At 52.5% G+C, this 24,019-nt stretch overlaps 1 protein-coding gene across 1 annotated transcript; it reads left to right on the plus strand.

The window, feature by feature from the left end:
* Positions 1–5,693: 5,693 nt before the first annotated feature.
* Positions 5,694–22,347, plus strand: PDIA4 (protein disulfide isomerase family A member 4). The gene is made up of 10 exons (XM_087820956.1): positions 5,694–5,958; positions 11,783–11,945; positions 13,528–13,733; positions 15,464–15,602; positions 16,691–16,896; positions 17,015–17,173; positions 17,981–18,132; positions 19,414–19,570; positions 19,789–20,022; positions 21,158–22,347. The coding sequence occupies exons 1-10, from the start codon at positions 5,871–5,873 to the stop codon at positions 21,571–21,573; spliced, it is 1,920 nt and encodes a 639-aa protein (XP_087677082.1). The 5' UTR covers positions 5,694–5,870; the 3' UTR covers positions 21,574–22,347.
* Positions 22,348–24,019: the final 1,672 nt, after the last annotated feature.

Consider the following 24,019-nt stretch of genomic DNA (forward strand, 5'->3'; position numbering starts at 1 on the left):
ACATATCCTCAGGTGAGGATTTACTATATATATATACAGTGATACCTCAGTTTTTGAAGGTCTCCATTGATGAACGTTTCTGTTTACGAACGCTGTAAACCCAGAGTAAATGCTTTGGTTTTCCAACACGCCTTGGAAGTCAAACATGCCCCGCGGCTTCCGCTGAGGGCAAGATCCTGAGGCCCAGCTGTCGGCTGTTGATCCCTCAGTTTTCGAATGTTTCAGAACTCGAACAGTCTCCCTGCACGGATCATGTTCCAAAACCAAGGGACCACTGTACACCGAAAAGGTTGCAGTTTCAATCCCTGGTGAGGGCACATGCAAGAATCAACCAGGGACTGCATAAATAAGTGGAACGACAAATTGATGTGTGTTTTTCTCTCTCTCTCTCAAAAAAAATGAGTACAAACAAAAAGATGCCCAAGGGCTACCAAACCACGCTGGAAGCTATTGGCTCCTCCTGCCTCTGGGAGGCGCTGTAGAAGCCGAATCCTCGAGCAAGGAAGGCAACGTTCCCAGGATGCCCTGCGTGTCGCCAGGCGGGGCTGACGGGCGCAGGCTCCGCCCCCGGGGCACCGCCGGGACCGCCAGGGCCTCCTCGGGGCACAGACCGGGAGACGCCCGCGGGTACAGGACTCTGCTGGCGCCGGCTGGTGGGAGTGGGAGGTCTGGGCCGGGCAGAGAGGACGGAGCGCGGGCGCAGGAGGGCAAAGCCCGCTCGGGCTCTTCCGCGCCGTCGGGGCTGCTCCGGCTGTGAGACCCGCAGCCCCGGCCCAGCCTTCAACCCCACGGCGCTCGCGGGTGGGGGGCCCCGGGAGGGCGGTGCCGGGAAATCCGCGCGCACCCTGGGCGCCGAGCTCCTTGAAGCTCAGACTTTAATCTTTATCCATCCAACGTGTGGCCCCCAGAGGGCGCTCTGCGAACACTTGTTGAGTCAACCAAAGGCTCCCTGCGAGTGCTACACGAAGCCACCGATTTTACAGACAGGGTGACTGTCCTGTTCCCCTGAAACTCAGCTTGTGTGCTGGGGACACTGTTGGTAAGGTGCAGAATGGAAGAAAGAAGAACAGAGGGCGTTATGGCTGAGAAAAGGAAAGGAGTCCCATAGGGGGACATCTGATAGTGCAATACTAAACTGCAGTGATAGGGACTGGCACTGTAACAACAGTTCTTTAGAAATGGTAAGGATGGTTGCAACTCTTACTTTAGTGTTGTCTTTTAAAGACCCCCAGGGGTGCAGGAACTTAGTTTCCGGATACTTAGCCTAAATTGAAACAATGTTTCCCAAGGAACGTGACAATTTCTTGCCTTTTTCACTAATGGAAATAAATAGTAGAATCCTTAGAAATTAATCTAACTCCCTCATTTTATGGACAAGGAAAGTGAGTTACGGACAGGTTGAAATGACTTGCTCTGGGTCATGTATAGTGATTGGGAATACAACTTAGGCTTCTGGAGTTCCAGTTCTGTGCTCTCCCTCCTTCCCTTCAAGAAATATTTATTGGGACTTCTCTCCTTTAATAAATAAATATTAATTATTATTTTTCACAGTATTGCTTCTCTTGGGTTGTGGCTGCCTAACCAAGCTTCTGTCCCACATTTTTTCAGGTTATCAGGAAGCTGTGGGGCATTTTCCTTACTCCCCTTTGTCACCTTCTTCTAGGGAAAGTGATATTTTGATTTTGGGTGCAAAAGGTTTTGAAGAAGTTAATCGATGATCTATCATTTCTTTCTGACATGTCTAATGCGTTCTTAGGGGGCAAACAGTCACTTTTCATTTTAAATTTCATTTTATTGGAGTGAAATATAGTCCCAATTGTAGAGGCTTCCGCAGATGTAACTTTCTTTCTTATAAACACGTGAGTGGGTATTTTGGATTTTTTTAATCTTCACCTAAGGATATTTTTCCCATTGCTTTTCAGAGGGTATGGAAGGGAGAGAGAGAATCATCGATGTGAGAGAGACACATCGATTGGTTGCCTCTCTCATGTGCCCTGACCGGGACCAGGTAGGGAGCCTACATCTGAGGTACGTGCCCTTGGACAGAATCGAACCCGGGACACTTCAGTCCTCAGGCCGAGGCTCTAACCGCTGAGCCAGACTGGCTCGGGCAACATGTGAGTGTTTTTAGGATATTGCACAGAAAACATTGAAGACAGTTCTATGCAGACTTTTATCGCACAATACTATAACATGTTTACACTATTATGTCCTGCAAGACTAATATAGTGCTTATATGACCGTGTCCTGTGGCTTATGCTCAGATGTTCATTTAGCTAATCAAACTGCGTATTCGTCTCATGTCCTGTTTCTCCAGTTAGAAATGAGTATTTGCAGAGGTTCCAAATGACTGGCTTCTTTATGTTTTCTCCCCACTGTGCCTGTAAAACAAAGGCCTGTTTATTCAGTGTTCCACCTCGTCCCGGGTGTGAATCTGCTTTATTTGCAGCCTATGTTAACTTTTGGAGGAGGGATCAGCGAAATGATCACAGGCTCTTCCTGGTATCATGTCACCAAAACCTTGCCTCTTTCACGTATTGAAAAGTCTGATTTCTCAAGATCCATTTTGGAACTGCTTATCTGAAATGAGCAAACGTAGAGGACTTTTAAGTGTTACTGGTGAGGACAGGTGTGAAGCCGACCTGAGACAAAAGGGAATGTGTCCGTGGGCCCAGGTGGCCAGCCATCTGTTTCTGAGCACAGGAGTAGGACAATCAGGAGCATCAGAACTTTACAATAGCCTTGGCTGGGTAGCTCAGTTGGTTAGAGCATCGTCCTGATACACCAAGGATTTGGATTTGATCCCCGGACAGGACACATAAAAGAATCAACCAACGAATGCATCAGTAAGTGGAGCAACAAATCAGTATTTCTCTCTCTCTTTCTCTCCAATCAATCAAAAAGAACTTTACACACATGGTAAGGAGTATCTATGAAAGTGATCTCTCTAGACATGATGTTTTTATTGAAAATTTGGGTATATTTATTTTTAAGTCGAGTAGATTTATTTTTAAGTCTCTTTTGAAGATGCAGCAGTGATTTGGTGAGTCATTGACAAAGTGGTGAAAGAGTGTAACTGTCCGGAAAATTATCTTCTTCCACCATTCTCTTACAGTTTTCATGCAGGGAGAAAACGACCTGTAATTTTACTATTTGAAAATCACATCATAACTTCCTTATTCTATTCTACTTACATGGGGGGAAAACACCTTTCCTGCTGGATATGTATATATGTTTATATGCTTTTTAAATTGATTTTAGAGAGAGAGGAAGGGAGAGGGTAGAGAGATACAAACACTGAGCAGCTGCCTCCTGCACGCCCCCTACTGGGGATCATCCAGTGGAAACCTGGGCATGTGCCCCGACCAGGAACCTCCTGATGCAACCACTGAGCCACATTGGCCGGGCTTTCCTGCTGGATGTGAATGAGGAAAGGTGGAGCCCTAAGAACTGCTGAACTAACACATGGGAACGGAACTGAGAGTCAGAGGAAACTTGTCCTGTTAACATTATTTGAACTATGCCTGAACTTAAAACTATCCCTGGACTCAATAGTTACGTGAACCAGTAAAATTCCCTTATTGGTTAAGATATGTTGGAGCTGAGTTTTCTCTTGCCAAATTGAGAGTCCTAAAAGGCATGGAAATTGTTAATAAAATGGGGGGTGGGCTGCATAGAGAAAGCGGGATGGAGGGAAGAGATGACTGTCCTGGTCTGAGAAGTTGACAGTCTTTGTTAGGTAGTAACTGTCACCTGTTGTATCTTGGGACTCAGACCGTGAAGCACTAATATGAAGCACTGGGGACTTGGTAGGTAGTTTAAAAAGTTCAGGTATTGCACCGTGCTGGCTTCAGCCCTCAGTAAGTTTCTAGGAAAAAAAGAGACAGCCTTGGGCTGTCGGGACCTTGATACTTTTCAAGAACACAGGGCAGTTATTTTGCAGACTGTCCCCCGATTTTTGTGTGTCGAGGACATGTCTTTGTGATTCGGTTCAGGCTACTTATCTTCAAGGGGGTAGCCAAGAAGTGATGCTGTGTTCTCATTGCATCTTACTGGGTAGCATGTGATTTGTTTGTTCCGTTACTGATGATACTCACATTGATCACTTAATGAAGGTCATGTCTGCCAGACTTCCTCACTATGAAGTTGCTTTTTCCCCTTTGTCATTAATAAGTGTTCTGTGCCCTGGTGGGTGTGGCTCAGTTGGTTGGAGCATCCTCCAGTGCACCTAAGGGTCTCGGGTTCGATTCCTAGTCAGGGCACATACCCAGGTTGCAGATTTGATCTGATTGATGTTTCTCTCTCTCCCGCCTCGTCCTCTCTGTAAAATATATAAGCATGTCTTTGGGTGAGGATTTTAAAAAATGATATTGAGCCCGGCTGGGCGTAGCTCAGCGGTTGAGTGTCGACCTGGGATCCAGGCGATCGGGGTTCGATTCCCGGTCAGGGCACATGCCCGGGTTGTGGGCTTGATCAATGACTCTCTCATCATTGATGTTTCTCTCTCTCTCTCTCCCTCTCCTTTCCTCTCTCTGAAATCAATAAAGATATATTAAAAGAAAATTAAAAAATGATATTGAACTATTTTATATTCTACATTCACAGCATTCTAATAAATCACTTAGTATATACTCTGGCTTTAAGGTCTTTCTGCCCTACAAAAGTGAAGGAAAACCATCAGGTTCACAGTAAAAATATATTAAATATATTAAATTTAAAAATTCTAACTGCTTAAGCCTGAGAGGCGGGCTTGCTTTCTTCCTCACTTAATAATCTGTATAGACAGAAAAATACTCCTGTTTGTCTTCTCTAACTCTGCAGGCATACTAATCCTCCGGCGTTAAAGAAACCTCAAACCCTAATACACACCACAGGCTCGACATGAAAAAAAATCGTTACCTTAACCTAGTTCTCTTGTCCTAAGTTGTCAAGAGGGAACACCTCAAGGTTATATTTGGGCTTTTGTAAACCACTAGAATTGCCTATCTAGCGTTTCACTTTTGCAGAAAATCACGAGAGAATAAATAACGTGAGGCAAAGTTTGGACACGAACCCGATGGCCTATTCATAGATGCAACCGGGGAGATAAGCTTCCCCAAATCCTAGTTCTGGACTCCCTCTAGTGCACGCTCACCCCCTCTCCAAGCCCAGGAAAAAAATGCAAGCTTTGATTTGCTCGCCGAGAAAAAAACCCCACAAGCAGCCCATGCGCCTGAGGCCGAGTCTCGCTGTCTTCCCACCAACACCCTGAATAGACCCGGAGCCTCCAGGGACCCCAGCGGGTGAGGCGGACAGCACGTATCCCCACCCCTCTTCTAGGGCCACGTGTTCTTCTTGCCAAACCCAGCGGCCGCCCCGGAGCCCCGCCCCGCCGTGCATTTCCAGGCCCCGCCCACCTCGACGCAGGCCAATCACGCCGCGATGCGTAACACGGCCCCGCCCCTCCGGCTCCGGCCCGCCGCCTTTGTTCTCCTCGGTTCGGTCTCTTAGCCTGTGCGCTCCAGGCAAACCGAGTGGCAGCCGCTGATTGGCGGCCGCGGCGCAGCCAATCAGAAGGGGGCACCTCAGGTTAGGGCTCGGAGCTTTAAACGCCGGAGCGGCGGGGCGCGCGGAGGAGGCCGGGGAGGAGGGCGGGCGCGGAGGGCGGTACCCGGCGTCCGAGGCTCCGCGACGACGCGCCGGGCGCGCGGCCCTGGTGGCGCTGGGATTGGCCGGCCCTCGGCTCCCCTCGCCCGCAGCCAATCTCCCGCTAGGACTTCCCGGGGGGAGGTTTCCTTCCGCGCCTCGCTTCTCGCCCGCGGTGTCAGAGCCCCAGGTCCGGGATCGCTCACGCGCCTCGGGCGGGAGGAGGCTGCGCTCGCACCGCCGCGATGAGGCCCCGCAGAGCCTGCCTGCTGCTCCTGCTCCTGGCGCTGGCGCAGCTGCTGGCTGTGGCGAGCGCCGGGGGCGCGGACGAAGGTGAGCCGTCGGGCCTGCGGGCTGGAGAGCGCCGTGCGCGGCGCCGGGGGCGGGGGCGACCCCGGGACCCGTGCGTTCGGAGCGCGGCCCCTCCAGGACCCACGCCGGCGCCAACACGCTGGAATTGGGAGGGCGGTTGCGGGTGCCCAGCCTGGCGGAGATCCGGAGGGAGCAGCGCGGTGGAGGGGACGCGGCTGCGGAGCCTCTTGGGGAGCAAGCGCCCGGCCGCCGGGGCTTGGCACGGAGAGGGTGCGGAGGGTCTCCTTCGCGGCTGGCTCCTGCGTCTCAGTTCTGCGCAGGTTTTCCTCGGGCCCGGGCTCCCGGGAAGGGGCGTTGGAGAATTGCTTCGAGTTTCCGGGCGCACACGCCCCGGGAGTGCTGGAGGAGAGGGGGGCCGCTGTTCTCCAAACGGGATTCCGAGAAGGCCGGGGCGCGAAGGCGCAAGGGGGAGCCCGGAGCAGCCGCGGGCAGCAAGCGTTTTACTTTTTAAAAAAATGCCTGTAGATTTGGAAATAAGGAATCCAAGGGTTCTGGTTGGAGGGAGGAACGGATGGCTTGGTTTGCATTTTATTAACACCGGAGATCCCAGCCCCAGGGCGAGTATTTATTCAGCACCTACTGTGTGCCAACCTCAGCGCAGGGTTCCGGGAGTCCAGGATGAAGCACCTTCTCTCGCCCGAACGTTAGACGGCTATTAGTCATCGGTCCTGCATTTTGCTTTGAAATCAGCTAGCTCAGAACAAATAGCTAAGATAACTTTTTTTTTTTTTTTTTTTTTTTATGCAAAGAGAACTTTGAAAATTAGAAAGTACAGGCAAGAAAAGAAAGCTACTCATAGAGAATAGGGCATCCTGTTACTGGTCTCAGCTTTCTTCCCCCCTGGTCTTTCTCCCCAGGACTAGGCCCCCAGTGAGTTTGTTCCAATATAAATAGCCCCCCTTTTCTAATATTAGTGTGTAGGGGAAGTGTGACCTTTATACTCTCTCAAACAGATTGAGTAACTTCTCTGGGGTCACTGATTCAAGAATCTTGACCCAAATAGAAACAGAAGTAAAAGCCAGCACCTAGTGAAAAAAACACCTGCCGAAAGGAACTCTAGATAGAAGCGTGGGTGGCCTTACAGGTGTGACTTGGGACCTTTATCCAAATCACCTAGTGCTCATTTAAATACAAGTCCCAAAATATACTGAAGCAGAAGTTAGGGTGGGGCGGGGGGGCTGGGCTCTGCATTTTAAACCCTTTCTTCACGAGTTCATAGAATAAACTTTGGGAGGCACATTAAAGTTTGGGGACCAGTGGGGATGGAGGGTCCTTTTTGGAATGTCGCTAAAAAGTACAGTCGCTTGGACACCAAGGGCTACTAGTAACCAGTACGTTTACCATTTGGGTCACAGGTCACTAAGGCAGTGGAGACCTGGGAAGCAGTTGCCAATGGGGTGAGCCCGGGAACTCTGGTGTTGTGATGGCCCAGGCAGGTCTCCCATGGCATCCTCTGGGGTGGGGTGGGGTGGAGTGGGGCTTCGAGCCCTCACCTTGACTCTTTCCCATCCCTGTGTGCGTCCCTGGCCCTTCACTTTCAGTGCCTATCACAGATAACTTGGCCTGTGAACTTATTTTGGGGCCACCCCCCACCCATGTTCCAAGTCCACAGGTTTTTTAGTTTTGTTTGCCTTACATTTTAGATTCAAACAGCACAGTGGTGTCTGGGCTCTAAATGCCCCCCCCCCCCCCCCAAGAATATGGCTATTACATAGAGCTTGAGCTCTGAGGACTGAAGCCTCCGTTTGCAGATCATGTCTCAGATTTGAAGTCACGTCTGCTCCCTCCACATCTTTCCAGCTAACAGAGTGAAGGAAGATATATATATATATATATATTTTAAATATGTCTTTATTGCCCGGCTGGTGTGGCTGAGCGGTTGAGCATCGACCTATGATCCAGGAGATCACGGTTCAACATGTTTAAAAAATAAATAAAAATACATAAAAATAAATATGTCTTTATTGATTTCAGACAGAGGAAGGGAGAGAGAGATAGAAACATCAATGATGAGAGAGTCGTCTATAGGGCTGCCTCCTGCACGCCCCCCACTGGGGATGGAGCCTCCAACCTGGGCATGTGCCCTGACGGGATGGAACCATGACCTCCTGGCTCCTACCTAGGTTGAGGCTCAACCGCCGAGCCACGCAGTTGCAGCCGGGCTGAAGGAAGATATTTTGTTACCTGCTTTTATTTGGGATTGGTTTAGATTTTAAAGTAAGTGGGAATTCACTTGGGTCTAGTGTTCAAGAACTCTTTAGCTTCCCCTCTCTTTTCACTCCTGAGAACTAACTGTAAAACTTTGGGCGTATTGAGAAGAAAATGTGATATGACAATGTAGTACAGCAGTGGAGTGGTCAGGACCTGCCACTGAGGAGCTCTGTGGTCCTTGGGCAGATGACCGGGGCTTTCTGTGCCTCAGTTTCTTCATCTGTGAAGGGCATGTAATGTGTGTCCCTCCAGGGGTGAGAGAATGTTTAGGAGCTCAGCACAGTCCTGTCATCCTTATCAGCTACAATGTTACATCTGATGACACACTTCTCTTTTGCAATGTTTAATATAAACTCTTCAGTACTGACCTAACGGTTGAGTTTGTCCAACTGCTACAGGGACCTCTCTAGTGGGGCTCGGAAGTGACCAGCTAAGAAAGTTGATGACATCCTGCGAGGAGCTGCCAGCATCCAGACTGGGCAGGGATCTGGTCTTGTTGCCCGATGTACTGGTGGGGGTGGACAGGGACCTTAGTGACCTGCTTAGAGGAGGGGCCCCATTTTAGGAGTGGCCTTACCACGTGGGCTCAGCACTGGAGGGGATGCAAAAGACTGCATTGGCCTCATGCTCAGGAGGATGGCACCCTTCCAGAAGGTGCCAGAAGCCTTTGGGTGTTTTTCTATCCAACTTTAGATGTTCTATCCAAACATTTCTATCCAATGTTTAAAGTAAGCATCCAACTTTAAAAGTGAAGCCCAATGAAGGGTGGTCTCCCCACTAAAACAAGTGTTTTCTTTGCAGGAAAGTGTGGGTCTCTAGTAGGTAGGAATATAGAGCCAGCACCTTCTCAAATTGCGGAGGAATCAGTCCTTTGGTTGTCTGCCAGTTGGAGAGGAATGGAAAGTTTATTTTTAAAAACAAGAAATGAATTCACTCTCAGCTCTGGCCCACGGTAAATCATGAATACCCCCATTTAATCACAAGAGCCCCATCATTAGTCGGGCTCACAGACCACTTCAGGCCAAGCATAGGTAAGGAAGCATCTTTGCTTTTCTTTTTTGTAAAATTCACCTTTTCCCTGTGTGTTGAGTGGATTACCAAGTCCCTCTCCATCCCTTTGCTGTGTTTCCTTGACGAGGAGACTAAGTTCCCCAGCGCTTTCTTTCAACCTTCCTCTCGTCTTTCCATCTGCCTACAAGTACATATGATTCTGCAAGTAGATCTGACTGGGCGGAGCAGCCAGGCAGTGAGAGTGGATATGCAGGGCCCACGAACCCCGCCTCACTGCCCGCAGTGGCCATCCGGCCAAGTGAGCTCCCAGATCCAGGCCAGGCTGTGGGGTGCCTCCTAGGCACCCCAGCTGGAACACAGAGCCCTGCACCAAGCCCCCAGGTTTGCGGCCCTCCTGCAGGTCGCTTTGGGTCAGACTTGCAAGTGAGGTCGTCTTCCCCTGCATCCCAGACTCCTTCACATCCAGGGAACCTCATTCTTTGTGATGCGGCCTGATGACAGTGCTGGAGGCCTGGGGCCTCTACAGGCCTGTTCCTGCGTGGAGGAGGGAGGGATGTTGGAGAGCTGTGGCCCAGAGTGCAGGGGGGGGACTGGAAGGAAAGCTGAGAACAGGAGAGGGAGCTTGTCCCAAGAAACGTGGAGGTCTTCCTGGTTTGTACCAAAATTGGTAGGGGCTTTTGGGGGAGGAATTTTAGAGCTGTTTCTCCCTCCCCTGACAAAGAAATATGGCAGTCGGGGGAAAGCAGTGAGATGTGGAAAGGGACATGGATGGTTGAGGAAGGTGGTGGTGTGGGGGTGGGTTTTTTTTGTTTATTAAAATTATTAGGGTGACATTGGTTAATAAAATTATATAGGTTTCAGGTGTACAATTCTATAATACATCATATATATTGTATTGTGTGTTCACCACCCCATTTGGTTTGCTTTTTGTAATTAGTTTGTGGATTGATAAATTTTAACGATGAACAAAGCTGACTGCCCCACCCAGACCAGTTCCCTGGCTGCCTGAGAGCTGTGGAGAGGGCCCTGGAGTAGTTAGAGGGGATTAGTTAGGGGCGGGGCTGAGACTGGGTAAATCCCAGAGATTCCAGGATCCCAAGGGCAGGTTTTCTTTTTTTTTTTTTTTTTTAATATATCTTTACTGATTTCAGAGAAAGGAAGGGAGAGGGGGAGAGAGAGAGAGAAACATCAGTGATGTGTGAGAGTCATTGATTGGCTGCCTCTGGGCATGTGCCCTGCCTGGGAATCAAACCTGGATCTCCTGGATCATAGGCCATTGGCCAACCGCTGAGCCACTCCGGCTGAGTGCAAGGGCAGGTTTTCATGCCCTGAGTTCACCCTCAGCCCCCAACTTGGTAACTGTCAGTCTTGGTTATCTCTTGGGAAGCATCTCCAAACAGGAATAATTGGCCCCTTGAAATGTTCTGGCTCTGGAGTTAATGAAATCCTCTTGCTTGCTGATGTGACCAAAGCTGGAGAACCTGATTAAGAAGAACCGTGCTTCCATGATGCCTTGTAGCTGTAGTTTGGCAAAAAAATTAACTAAACCTTGATAATGAGATGCACTTGGATTCCATGTCCTGGGAAGAGATGTTTGCTTCCAGGCTGGAAGAGTGTGGGTGTGGGTGAAAGTTAACCTTACTCAGGAGCAGATAGTGGGAGCCATAAAAGGAGGTGTTCCCAAAATGCAAAACACAGGCAGTGCAGGGGAGCCTCGCTACAGGGGTGAGGCCTGGAGAGGCTGCAGGGGGGTTGCTGAGGGGCAGTGGGTCAGCTCTCAATGCGGAGCTGGAGAAGGGGGCTGATGTTGGGGTCTCCGTGTTCAGGCAGGAGGCATGCAGAGCGGGTGGGCCGTCTGTGGGGATGGAAAGGGTCCTGCTGCTGCTTTTTTTTTTTTTTTTTTTTTTAAATCCTGAGAGAGTGGAAAGGGGAGAGAGAGACACACATCCATTGGTTGCCTCCCACACACGCTCCAGCCTGGGCTGGGGATCGAATCTACAACTGAGGTGGGTGCTCTTGGCTGGAATCAAGCCCGGGAGCCTTCAGTCCAAGGGCCAGCGCTTTAACCACTGAACCAAATGGGCCAGTGCCTGCTGTGGCATTTAGACTTTCAATTCTACCTCTGTGGTTTTCAGACTTATTTTAACCATGACGTCTCTCTAAATGAAATTTTAAGCGGCCCCCCCCCAGAATGCAACCTTAGAGCAGAATCTCTGGGGTGTCAAATCCAGATGTCACCACCCTGTCTGGTGGTAACCCCCAGAGACTACTCAGGGCTCCTGATATGCTTTGAAAAATTGGGGTTCTAGGGGGAAAAATTTTTTTTAAAGATACGTCTTTATTAATTTCGGAGAGAGGAAAAGAGAGAGAGAGAAACATCAATGATGAGAGTCATTGACCAGCTGCCTCCCGCGCACGCCCCCTGCTGGGGATGGAGCGGAAAACCCCCGGCATGTGCCCTGACGGGGAATCGAACCCTATCGCCGGGATCCTAGGTCAACGCTCAACCTCTGAGGGAAGTCACCAGTTAGTCCCCTAACCAGTGTGAGTGTTTTGCACTCAGATTCCAGTAAAGAAGAGGCCGTGGAGGAGGAAGACGAGGAGGAGGAGGAAGAGGAGGACCTGGAAGTCAAGGAGGAAAACGGCGTTCTCGTCCTCAGTGACGCCAACTTCGACGACTTCGTGGCCGACAAGGACACCGTGCTGCTGGAGTTCTACGCTCCGTGGTAAGGACCCGCGTTCTGGGGGCTCCAGGCTGGGTGCGCGCCCCCGCTCCGGTGCTCGGCCCCAGCGGGGCGGAGCGGCGCCTGCAGGGGCTCAGGCTCCGGCTCCAGCTCAGGCTGCAGGAGCCCCGCCCTCCTCCCGCCTGCCCCGCATCCCCGGAGCCAGCACCGCATCCCCGGAGCCGGCCCCTACAAAGTACGGCTCCCTCCGTGTAAAATACGGACACCCCTCTGATAGCTACAGCTGGGGAAGGGGGGCGTTAATAGGCTCTGATGATGCCAAAACCTGTGCTGGTGACACACAGCCAACGCACTTCAAGGCCACCCACCTCCTTCCTGCTGCCAGGGGTCGGGCAGCTGCCCACGCGTGGGCCTGACACGCGCCACCCCTGGGAGGCCGAGCGGCGCCCGCTCCCGTCCCCGTCTTCACCCGCGTGGTGCAGCGCGTCCCGCTCTGTCCTTCCCGCGGCCTCTCTTGTCCTCTAATCCCTTCTTTCCCTCGCCCTCCCTGGTTCACTTTGGAAACATAGTAGTCAAGATATACTATGTATCCAGTGCTGGATGTTCAAGTATAGTGTGAGGCTTTTTATAGAAAATATTTCCGCCGCCCACGCCCCGCCTGGTTTGGCTCAGTGGTTAGCGCGTCGGCCTGTGGTCTGAAGGCTGCGAGGTTCAGTTCCAGCCACGGGGCTTTCTGTACCTCGTTTGCAGGCTCCATCCCCGGCCCTTGTTGGGGTGCGTGCCCGGGGCAACCTTCTCTCTCTCTACCCCTTCCAGTCTCTCTGAGAAGCAATGGGAAAAATATCCTCAGGTGAGGATTGAACAGGCCTGTGAGGTTTTATTCCTATTTTATAGATTAGCAGTTCTCAAACTTTTTTTTAAAATTATTTTTATTTATTGATTTTAGGGAGAGAGAAAAAAAATAAAACATTGATTTGTTCCACTTACGTATGCATGTATTGGTTGATTTTTGTATGTGCCCTGACCTGGGATCGAACCCGCGGAACCTTGTAGTATTGGGGTGATGCCACCCAGTCAGGGCAGTTCTCAAATTTTTTAATCTTGGGAATCCCCTAATATTTAAAATTTGAGGACCCCCAAATAGCTTTCATGTGGGTCATGTTTATCATATTTACTATATTAGAAATTAAAACAGAAATTTAAAAATTGCTCATTTTTTAAGGAACAGTAACCCATTACATGTTAACATAAGAATGCTCAGTCAGTGTAGCCTCTGGCAAACCCCACTGTAAACTGCTGAGAGTGAGTGAAAAAGACAGAAAATGTATCTGTAGAGTTTCAGCTCACAGGCCCCTTGCAGGGGGTCTCTGGACCAAATTTTGCGAAACTTATAAATGAAAATACGGGCTTCAGAGACACTGAAAGTATGTGCCCAAAGCAGAGCAGGAAGTCGAACCTAGATCTGTTTGACTTCCAGCCACCGTGACCTCCCCGTGGGGTTCGGTTGTGTCTCCTCTAAACTGCAGACGTTCCCTTCCTGATGCCCCTTTTTTGTGCACGTTGCTGGAATGAAGCCTCCACAGGTACAGTTAACCTGCTTCTCTTTGCCCAAACTAATTCTTAGGTGCGGACATTGCAAGCAGTTTGCTCCAGAGTATGAAAAAATCGCCAGTACCTTGAAAGAGAACGACCCTCCCATTCCTGTCGCTAAGATAGACGCGACCTCAGAGACAGCGCTGGCCAGCAGGTTCGATGTGAGCGGCTACCCCACCATCAAGATCCTCAAGAAGGGGCAGGCTGTCGACTACGAGGGCTCCAGGACCCAGGACGGTGAGTGCGACCTGAACGGTTGGAGGAAGCTGGGGCCAGGACTCGCTCCTCCAGGAGGGGAATTTGGATAATAGAAAGGAAGACAAGTTGAGGGGACTGGGAGTGACCCCTGGGAGCACCAGCTTCTGGGAGTGCTCTTTGCTGGTATGTTTGAGGTGACTGAGATCAAAATAAACTTGTCCTTGGGTGGGAGGGGTACCTTCCCAGTTCAGACCATGCAACAAGATCTGGGGTAGGTGTGTTAAGAAATGATGTAAAATCAACTATAACTGAAAAACTAAAAAAAAAAAAAAAAAAAAGATACAAGACATGGAGGATCTCACTGGTGTTCTAGAACGGCGATTTTTGATTGGTGTGAGGCAGGAATGTTTAAAACATGCAAGACCTGACTATTTAGTCGGGAGCACTTACCTCTTTTCCCTTAGATTGTCAAATAAAAAAATGACAACAGCCAACACAACAATAGCCGTCCAGTGTAAATGAATCAAAATTATACCTATTTTTTTTTATCAGATTGGCAAAAGATATATTTTTTGGTGTGCCTCAGAATTTTAGTAATTAGTTTATGTGCCATGAGATGAAAAAGGTTGAAAATCACTGCCTAGAGCAGTGGTTCTCAATGTTCAGCTTGCATCAGAATCACCGAAACGGGGGTGGGGGTGGGGGTCCTTAAGACAGATCTCAGAGCCCCATCTTCAGAGTTCCCTGATTTAGGAAGTTCCAGGTCAGGCTCAATACTTTGCTTTAAAGAAGAAGAAAAAAAAAAAAAAATATATATATATATATATATATACACACACACACATCTTTATTGATTTAAGAGAGAGGGGGAGAGAAACATCACTGATGAGAGTCATTGATCGGCTGCCTCCTGCCCGCCCCCTACTGGGGATCGAGCCCACAACCTGGGCATGTGCCCTGACCAGGAATCAAACCTCGATCTCCTGGATCAAAGGCTGAGGCTCAGCCGCTGAGCCAGGTCGGTGGGGCATTGTTAGCATATCTTAAATACCATGTGTACCTTCGTGTGTTTACATAACAAATACATCTCAGCCATATCCGTTCGTAAGGAACTGAATCTATAAACGGGCTGACAGTGGGATGCTTTATGGTTGGGAAGGGAATAGGTTTGTCTGTTTGCCTGGAGGCATGTGGTCCAGCTGGGAATCTTGAGAGCAGGCTCCCTGGCCTCCCCCACGGTAACTGGGGCTCCGGGCACCCCCGGGGCAGGCGGTTCACTCTACACGTTTCAGTCTGAGAGTTCGCGCTGTGCGGGAGTGGCTCTCGGACCTGGTCCTTCATGGATTCCACAGCCAAAAAAAGAACAAAAAGTTTGCTACCGGTCCTCCTAAGAACCACTTGGAAAATGTCTTATGACAATAGACCCTGTGTCCCACGCCCGCCATTGCATCCATCTCTGGGGACAGAGGCCACAAGTGGGCCCTTTTATGACGGGGGACACGGATGCAGCGTGGGAGCCGCCGCTCTCCTCATTTTCCTCGGTTTGCGCACGTTTGATGAGGCTGTAACATGCCGGCGCTAGATGCGTACATGTGGAGGGGGTGCCCCCAGAACTGCCGACCAGCCACGTGGGCAGCGCTGGGCGGTGACCTCGCGGGGTTCGCGTGCAGTTAGCGCTGCAGTCCGGTGAGAATGGAGCCTCCTCCGTCAGGCTGGCCTCGGGCTGTCGAGAAGTCTGCCTGTGCTCAGTCTTCTTGGGCTTCTTTCAGAAATTATCGCCAAGGTCAAGGAGATCTCCCAGCCCAACTGGACGCCTCCACCAGAAGTCACACTCGTGCTGACCAAAGATAACTTCGACGAGGTGGTGGATGGTGCAGACATCATCCTGGTGGAGTTTTACGCCCCGTGGTAAGAAGGTGTTGGTCTCGTGTCAGTCAGTCGTTAGGCCTGTCCCGCATCGGGTACCCTGCTGGCATTGCGCAGGGTGGCAGACACGGCCGGAGAGCAAGGTGGGTGCAGCATCCCCGCCTCACACAGAGGGCCAAGTGGAGCTGCTAAGGGCTCTGGAGAGGGGTGGTCTTCCTCGGGGGAAGTGATGAAGCTGAACATAGGCCTGGGGCACGGGGAGAGGGCAGCCCACGTGGCCCACACAGAGGGCTGCCAGGTGACCCAGGGCCCTCGAGGCTGGAGGACACGGCTGAGCACCAGCCTGTGCTTGCGTTTGTCGCTGCACACTTGTCCTGGGAGGAAGCACGTGTGAAAGCACTTTGGCAGCTGTGGCTCTAAGCAGTGAGGTGACACCTCTCACCTCCGGCAGGGGGCATGGAAATGCTGCTTATGGAAGGTCACCGGCTAGGAAAGGGAGGAAAGAGCAGAGCTGACAGCTGGTGGCCTCGCTCCCCCATCCCAGGTGTTGTCATCTCCTGAAGGGTGTGAGCCATAGTTTTCTCTGTCTCTGCTCGTGGCTGTTTGTTCTGGAGTGAATCTCGGAAGGGGACCCTTAGCCATGCACACTCGACACGTGTTCCCTTCTCATGCTGGAGCCTCCGGGTTCCCCCAGCTTTCCTGCCTTGTGTCCCCTCCCCTCACCCCTCTTTTCTTGGGCCAGTGTTCACTTCTTACCAGTCTCCCTCATGTCCCAGCTCAACTTTCACATCCTATATGAAGCCATCCCTGCATTGTGTCCCTACCTGGCCCAAGTCTCCAACCAAGAAAACCTCCCTTCTTAGGACATTGTCTGTCTTGGCCTTTCCACATTTTACTGCGTGTCACAGTCACGCTCCGGTCTGTGCCTGTGTTTGTGCGTCTGTGTTTCCCCGCTGTGTTGTGCTGGCTCTCCTTAGGGGCCCAGCTCAGCGCCCTCACCTGGACACATTTGGAGGTTGGCTGGGTCTCAGAGTTGCTCAGGAACGCTGGCTGGGTTTCTGACCCTGTGCTGCTGGGAGGCTGTGTCCACACTGGAGCAGACCCCTGACAGAACCGACTTGCTCTGGCAGGTGTGGACACTGCAAGAAGCTGGCCCCCGAGTATGAGAAGGCTGCCAAGGAGCTGAGCAAGCGCTCTCCCCCAATCCCCCTGGCCAAGGTGGACGCCATCGCGGAGACAGACCTGGCGCAGAGGTTCGGTGTCTCCAGCTATCCCACCCTGAAGATCTTCCGCAAGGGAAAGCCTTTCGAATACAATGGCCCGCGAGAGAAATACGGTAGGGGCTGCTTCCTTCTGCAAGCTCAGTGGGGCGGGGAAGCTCCCTGGCGGGTGTGGGCAGTGGGCAGAGCGTCCTGGAGCCCCAGCCCCTCCTCAGGCCAGTGCTCTGCCCCCAGGGATTGTTGACTACATGATCGAGCAGTCCGGACCACCCTCCAAGGAGATCTTGGCCCTGAAGCAGGTCCAGGAGTTCCTGAAGGATGGAGACGATGTCATCATCATTGGGGTCTTCCAGGCGGAGAGTGACCCGGCCTACCAGCTGTACCAGGAAGCTGGTGAGTAGTGGCCGCCGCAGTGGACAGACCACTGTCTGTGGGGAGTATCCCGGCTGGTACTATGTCATCATATGATCCACAAACCTGGGGTTTTATCTTGGGGGTTTGACAAGATTTAAATACAACATATATAGTAAAAGAACCACATTTAGGGCCCCAGCCCACCAACAGGCCCCCGGAGTTTAAATCTCCAGAAAGTACTGTGTGTGCAGACTGGCCACGTGCAGTCAGCAGTGTGCAAACCTCACTGTCCCCTCGAGAGGGACTGTCTGTCTGGGATCTTGTGCTCCCCAGCACCAGACATGGCAGTGGACCTGAACGCCTGGCAGATTAATTCTAAGTATTTCTCTGAACATACAGATTCTGAGATACAGGTATTAAGGTACAGTGGTCCCTTGGTTTTTAAATGTACTCCGTTCCGGAAGACCGTTCAAGTTCTGAAACGTTCGAAAACCAAGGGATCCACAGCTGACAGCTAGGCCTCAGGATCTTGCCCTCAGCAGAAGACATGGGGCATGTTCGACTTCCGAGGCGAGTTCAAAAACTGAAGCATTTTCTTCCGGGCTTATGGCATTTGTAACCTGAAATGTTTGTCCACGGACACGTTCGAAAACCGAGGTGCCACTGTATTAGGCCTGTACCAAGTTTTAAAATCCAACGTTTAAGCTCAAGGTGTCCACACAGAACTCAAGGTGGTCATTACACTACTTCCCAGGCATTTGCTTTGGTTGATGTGGTTGTGAGTTAAATCTAGATCGTTTAGGCAATTTTATAAATTGCGTATTTATCATTCTGATCATTTTTCAGCTAACAACCTGAGGGAAGATTACAAATTCCACCACACCTTCAGCACTGAAATAGCAAAGTTCTTGAAAGTTTCCCCTGGGAAGCTGGTCATGATGCAGCCTGAGAAATTCCAGTCCAAATACGAGCCCAGGAGCAACGTGATGGACATCCAGGTGGGTGAGGGCACTCAGGTCTCGGTGGCCCCTCTGAAGTGCCAGCCCCTGGGCATCCGATCAGCATGAGAATCCTGGTGGTGCTACCTCGGGGGTTTTGAAGCAGGGAAATTTCCCTCCACCGGAGGCTTTGGGCCCCAGAACACAGTCAGTAGGGAGGCTCACTGTCGGGGTTTACACGAGGGGCCTGGCAGCTCTCACACACCTGGCAGGTGCAGGGCCCTGGTCGCTGGCAGAGCACCTCTCATACCATACTCTCAGACCTCCTGGCACCAGCCTTCCTTAGGTGCCCCCCACTGTGGGTCTGACCTATGTGTCTGTGTTGCTCATGGCCAGGACATGCTGTCCACTATGAGCTGAGCCTCACTTGCCGGCAGGCGGCCCAGGCGCTGAGGGCTACCGGTGTGATGGCAGGCCTCTGTTGACTGCGTGAGGCTGTGCAACGTGGCTCATGGATTTGGCCATCTCCTGAAAGGGTGTGACACTCACTTCTAGAAGGGAAAGGGGGGTTCCTAGCTCAGTGAGCAGATCTTCACATTTGGAAACGACCTTAGATCTTGAATCCAAAGCATTTTTGGTTTTCTTTTCATAGAGAGAGACTGGGATACAGAGAAGTGAGCTGTTTGACCCAGGGTCGCATAGCCAGTTAGAAGCAACCGGGGGGGAGAATGCAGGTGTCCTCCTTCCTGGGCCAGGCTGCTCCGACTGGGTGGTGACCCTTGCCACTTGGGCTGAGGGTCCCCTGGGCATGTACCACAGGGAACAGCCATGCCCGTTCTGGTCTGTTTTTGTGAACTGGGAACATGACAACCTTGGAGACGGACCCGAATCTTTCTGATTCCAGGGTCTTTAGTCCCATTACTGTGTTCCTGTTGACTGTGAAATGTCCCCATAGGACTGTTGCGAGGATCAGACAGGGAAGATGGACCCTCCCGGCTCAGTTGGTTTTGTTAACAGGTGCCTTTCAGCAGCCAGGCCTCCTCCAGCAGTTCCTAATTGGATCACAGCGAGCCCAGCCCCAGGGGACAGGGCCTGGGGCGCCTGCCCTGGCCCAACAAGCTCGCTTAAAGTTCACTGGGGGGGGGAGGGGGACGGACCCCAGGGAGGGAGGACCCCAAAGACAACAGGGAATCACTGGGATGTGCTTGAGTGGAGCCCAGAGCATCTCACCTTCAGTGGCTCGTCCCATCTTGACTCAGTAACAGTGGCTGCAAAAGGTGGAGTGTTAGGAAAGCCCTGTTTTGGGGTCAGGCCGCCCCTCACCCGTCCCCCTTTTTGCAGGGCTCCACGGAGGGCTCGGCCATCAAGGACTTCGTGCTGAAGCACACGCTGCCCCTCGTGGGTCACCGCAAGCCCGCCAACGACGCCAAGCGGTACGCGCGGCGCCCCCTGGTGGTCGTGTACTACAGCGTGGACTTCAGCTTCGACTACCGAGCGGGTGAGGCGGGCGCGCGGGTGCTGGGCGGCCTCGGGCGGCTTCCTCCCGTGCTGCGGGCGCCCGGGCTCGTGCCAGCGGCGCGGGCCTCTCGGAGGTGGGGCTCTGGACCGAGGTGCCCCCCCAGAGGTGGCTGAAGCCTGAGCCACGGCCGCGGGTCCGAGCGCCCCGAGCCTAGGCGTCCCCGCGCCGGGGGCTCACGGCCCTTCGTCCCGTTCCAGCCACTCAGTTTTGGCGGAGCAAAGTGCTGGAGGTGGCCAAGGACTTCCCCGAGTACACCTTCGCCGTGGCCGACGAGGACGACTTCGCCTCCGAGGTGCGCGACCTGGGGCTGAGCGAGAGCGGGGAGGACGTCAACGCGGCGCTGCTGGACGCGGGCGGGCGCAGGTTCGCCATGGAGCCCGCCGAGTTCGACGCCGACGCCCTCCGCGCCTTCCTCCGGGCCTTCAAGAAAGGTGGGCCTCGCCGGCGGGGCTCCCCTCTCCTCCCCTCCCCTCCCCAACCCCTGCCCTCCCCCTCCTACCCTCCTCCAACCCCTACCCTCCTCCCCAACGCCTGCCCTCCCCCCAACCTTCCCTCCTCCCCTGCCCTCCCCCCAACTTCCCCTCCTCCCCTCCTCCCCTCCTCCCCAACCCCTGCCCTCCCCCCAACTTTCCCTCCTCCCCTCCTCTCCTCCCCAACCCCTGCCCTCCTCCCCTCCTCCCCTCCCCTCCTCCCCAACCCCTGCCCTCCCCCCAACCTCCCCTCCTCCCCTCCCCTCCTCCCCAACCCCTCCCTCCCCCTCCTACCCTCCTCCAACCCCTACCCTCCTCCCCAACCCTTCCCTCCCCCTTCCTCCCCTCCCCCTCCCTCCCATTCCCCCTCCTCTCCCATCCTCCCCTCCCCCTCCTCCCTATCCTCTTCTCCCCCTCCCCCTCCTCCCCTCTCCTCCCCCTCCCTCCCCTCCTCCCCTGCAGGCACACTGGGCACGTCTGCACCCCTGTCCCTCGTTCTGAGCCTGATCCTGGGTTTTTCTAGTACCTCGGCGGGGGTGGAGACGGGGAACCTCCATTCTCTTTTCTTTCTTTTTTTCATAATAGAAAAAAGGGCAGGTGTGTCTCAGGAGTGTCAAGAAGTCTTATTTTAAAAATACTTAAAACAGACTTGGTGTTTGTGGGAAGCTGTGCGCGTGGAGGCTCCTTTGCGGCTTTACACGCACGTCTTTACCGGTCCTGCTCAGCGCATGGCCGGGCCCCCAGCCAGCGCCAGCCTGTCCTGGGCAGGCCTCCTGGTTCCCTGTCTGCTCGTCCAGTCTGCCCCGTGCTTTTCCCTGGGCACCGGCTCTCCCTGCGCCCTTCTGCACCAGGCATGTCTCATGTGACAGCCTCCTTGGACAGGACCCAATGGCAGTGGCACAACTGGCCTGGGTGGGGTGGGGCCACCTGCACCCTCTTTGGAATTTGCAGGGACTGGGAAAGTAGAAGATTTGAGGAAACCAGGGGACTAAGGGGTGGTTGTTGGAGACAAGGCCTGGCCTGGTCCAGGCAGGGCCACCAGGGTCCCTGAATTTTCCATCACTCACATCCCTCCCCTGCTCGCTTCCCTCTGCAGGAAAACTGAAGCCGGTCATCAAATCCCAGCCGGTGCCCAAGAACAACAAGGGACCTGTCAAGGTCGTGGTGGGGAAGACCTTCGACTCCATCGTGATGGACCCCAAGAAGGACGTGCTCATCGAGTTCTACGCGCCCTGGTGCGGGCACTGCAAGCAGCTGGAGCCCGTGTACGCCTCCCTGGGCAAGAAGTACAAGAGCCACAAGAACCTGGTCATCGCCAAGATGGATGCCACTGCCAACGACATCACCAGCGACCGCTACAAAGTCGAGGGCTTCCCCACCATCTACTTCGCGCCCAGTGGGGACAAAAAGAACCCGATTAAGTTTGAGGACGGAAACAGAGACCTGGAACATTTGAGCAAGTTTATAGAAGAACATGCCACAAAACCCAGCAGGACCAGGGAAGACCTTTAAAGGCTAGGAGGGCTGGAGGGACCAGACACACTGTGGCTTCCAGTGGCCGTGGCCGGAGCCCGCGCCAGCCACCCGGCCCTGCTCAGCGCAAGGGCGGTGTCTCGAATATCTTGTTGTTGTTGTTTTTTTAAATTTTTTATACTCTGGTATTTCACCTCATGCTCTGAATACTGAATAGATATGAATGATTAAGTAGAGTAGCCCAGATTTTTACAGAGGATACATCTATTTTCATCCTTATTGGGGGTTTGATTTTTTTTTTTTTAACCTTTCACTTTCTTTAATATTATTTCTTTTAAGCAGATAAGTTGAATCTCTTCTTGTGTAAATTTTTTTTTCCTTTTTTTAATTTAAAAATTTCAAAACCTTTGCCAAATTATGTTGATTTTTGCCCTTTGTCGCCTGAGGATTACTAGTCAGAGTGCTTTCGTTTTTGTCCCTTCCTGTTGCATCATGGCAAAGTGAGAGCCCTGCCGAGGACGACCTCTCAGCCTGACAGCCGAGCCGCCGCCCAGTCCAGACAGAAGCAGCACCTGGGGGACCAGGCTTCACCGAACCTTCTCCAAGGACTGTAGGATGAGGGGCCTTTCCCAGGTCCCCAGGCCCCTCGAGCCAGGGTCTGAGGTGCAGCCTTGGAGAGAGAGGAGGCCTCCCCTCCTCTTCAGAATGGACGTGGTTGGAAGAGAGATGACCTAGAGCACAGGCGGATACTTTAGGGGGATAGTAAGGACCGGTAGGCTGTCGTGATGGAATAAAAGAAATATTGAAAATTAACCTGCATAACTGTGTCATAGGACACCTGCTTGCCCAGAGCCTTGATGGAGTTGAAGATGGAGAGGCCCAACCTGGGCAGGCTGGGGAGGGAGTGTGGGGGGGTCATCCAAACCCTGGGGGCAGGGCTTTGGTGGTCTCAGCTCTGGGTTGTGTGGAGGTGAGCAGTGACACATTCTGTCAGAATGGGGACAAGGGAGCCCGCCGAGCACTTGTGGGGCTGGGACCCGGTGGGACACTGGTCCAGCCCTTCCTTGGGTTGTGGTTGTATGTGTGATGTGAGCTCTGCGTGATCCTGATTTTGATGGCAACAAGGGTGGAAGTTGCTTGAGCTGGTGGCAGCTGTCTGGTGACTGGCGTGTTTGTTGCCGGGGTCAGCTGGGGGCACCAGAAGGCGCAGCGTAGGTGGGCCTTTCCGAGTGATGTGTCTGCAGCTGAGTCTGGCTGAGATGGACTGGGGATCGGTGGGAAGTGGTGTCTGGTAAGTTATCAGAACCTCCAGTGTGGCAGGGCGTTGTCTGCACCGTCCTCGACGTCCCCAGGAGAATGAGCACCCACCATCTGGGACTTGATGCCAGAAGCTACCAAAATAAACAAGACTTCATCCAGTACCCAGTCTATAACCAGATTTCCCCAATTCTCTCAAAAACATCTTTTTACAATTGGTCTGTTTGAATCATCAGCAGTGTCTGCACTTTGGGTTTTGTCTCTTAAGTCTTGTTCTAGAGCAGTTCCTGTCCCCAACACTTGAACTCACTGCAGAAACGACGAGATCATTTGGGTCGGTTGAGTTGTGTTTTGTACGTTTGAAGAATGTTCCATTGTCGCTCTCTCACTGGTGTGTCTGGAGATATATAGAAACCTAGAGAGATCTGAGCGTAGAAAATGGTACCGGATCTTACAAGACTGATAATAGGTGCCATTGATTGGGGGCTGCCTACCAGGTGTCAGGGACCTGGCATATGTTATGAATCAAAGATTCAGTCCAAGCTGACTCTGCTCTGTGACTGAGCAAGTTGCTTAACTCCTCTGGGAGCTTATTTTCCCATCTGTAAGATAAAGACACAGCCCTCTTCACACAGGGTATTTGTAAGGATTCTATGTGACAATGTGGGCAGGGGGCTTAGCTTTGTTCCCAGCGTGTGGTCACCACAGGGGGGAGGGTGGGTGTTTCTCCAGGTCACGCAGGGAGCAGCTGAGTCCCAGGCTTGGCGTTCCCGCTAAAGGAGGCACAGCCACCTGCTGAGTGGTTGTCTTTTAACCTAGTATGTGCTGAGTCAGTGACGTGATTCCCAGTGTGTGACAGAGGAAATCTGTGCACAGATCCTCGGACACCAACTCAAAGCTCTGCAGAGCCTGAAATGCTCATGTGGAGGCCTCTCCCCCTTCATGTTGGACCTCATCGCTGTCCCTCCTGCCTGTTCCGATGGGCCAGGATGGGGCCACTGACCTGGCATTGTGCAGACACAAGGTAGACCTCAACTGGAGGGTGTGGGTCTGTATAAATTCAGATTCCTGCACCCCAATTCTGGCCTAAGTCAGATGCAGCAGGGGTGGAGCCCAGTGCCTGTTTTCAAAACCTCCCAAATCTGGTCACATTTCAGCCCTCGATTGCAGGCTCCATCCTGCCCGGGTTGGGGTGTGTGCGGGAGGCAACCAATTGATGTGTTTCTCT

This window comes from Miniopterus natalensis, chromosome 10 (assembly GCF_054644295.1).
Source record: "Miniopterus natalensis isolate mMinNat1 chromosome 10, mMinNat1.hap1, whole genome shotgun sequence".
Taxonomy (NCBI): domain Eukaryota; kingdom Metazoa; phylum Chordata; class Mammalia; order Chiroptera; family Miniopteridae; genus Miniopterus; species Miniopterus natalensis.

Coding starts and splice junctions, on each gene's coding strand:
- PDIA4 (XM_087820956.1), top strand. CDS start 5,871: ATGAGGCCCCGCAGAGCCTGCCTGCTGCTCCTGCTCCTGGCGCTGGCG. Junction 5,959..11,782: donor CGCCGGGGGCGCGGACGAAG/GTGAGCCGTCGG, acceptor TTTTGCACTCAG/ATTCCAGTAAAGAAGAGGCC. Junction 11,946..13,527: donor CTGGAGTTCTACGCTCCGTG/GTAAGGACCCGC, acceptor ACTAATTCTTAG/GTGCGGACATTGCAAGCAGT.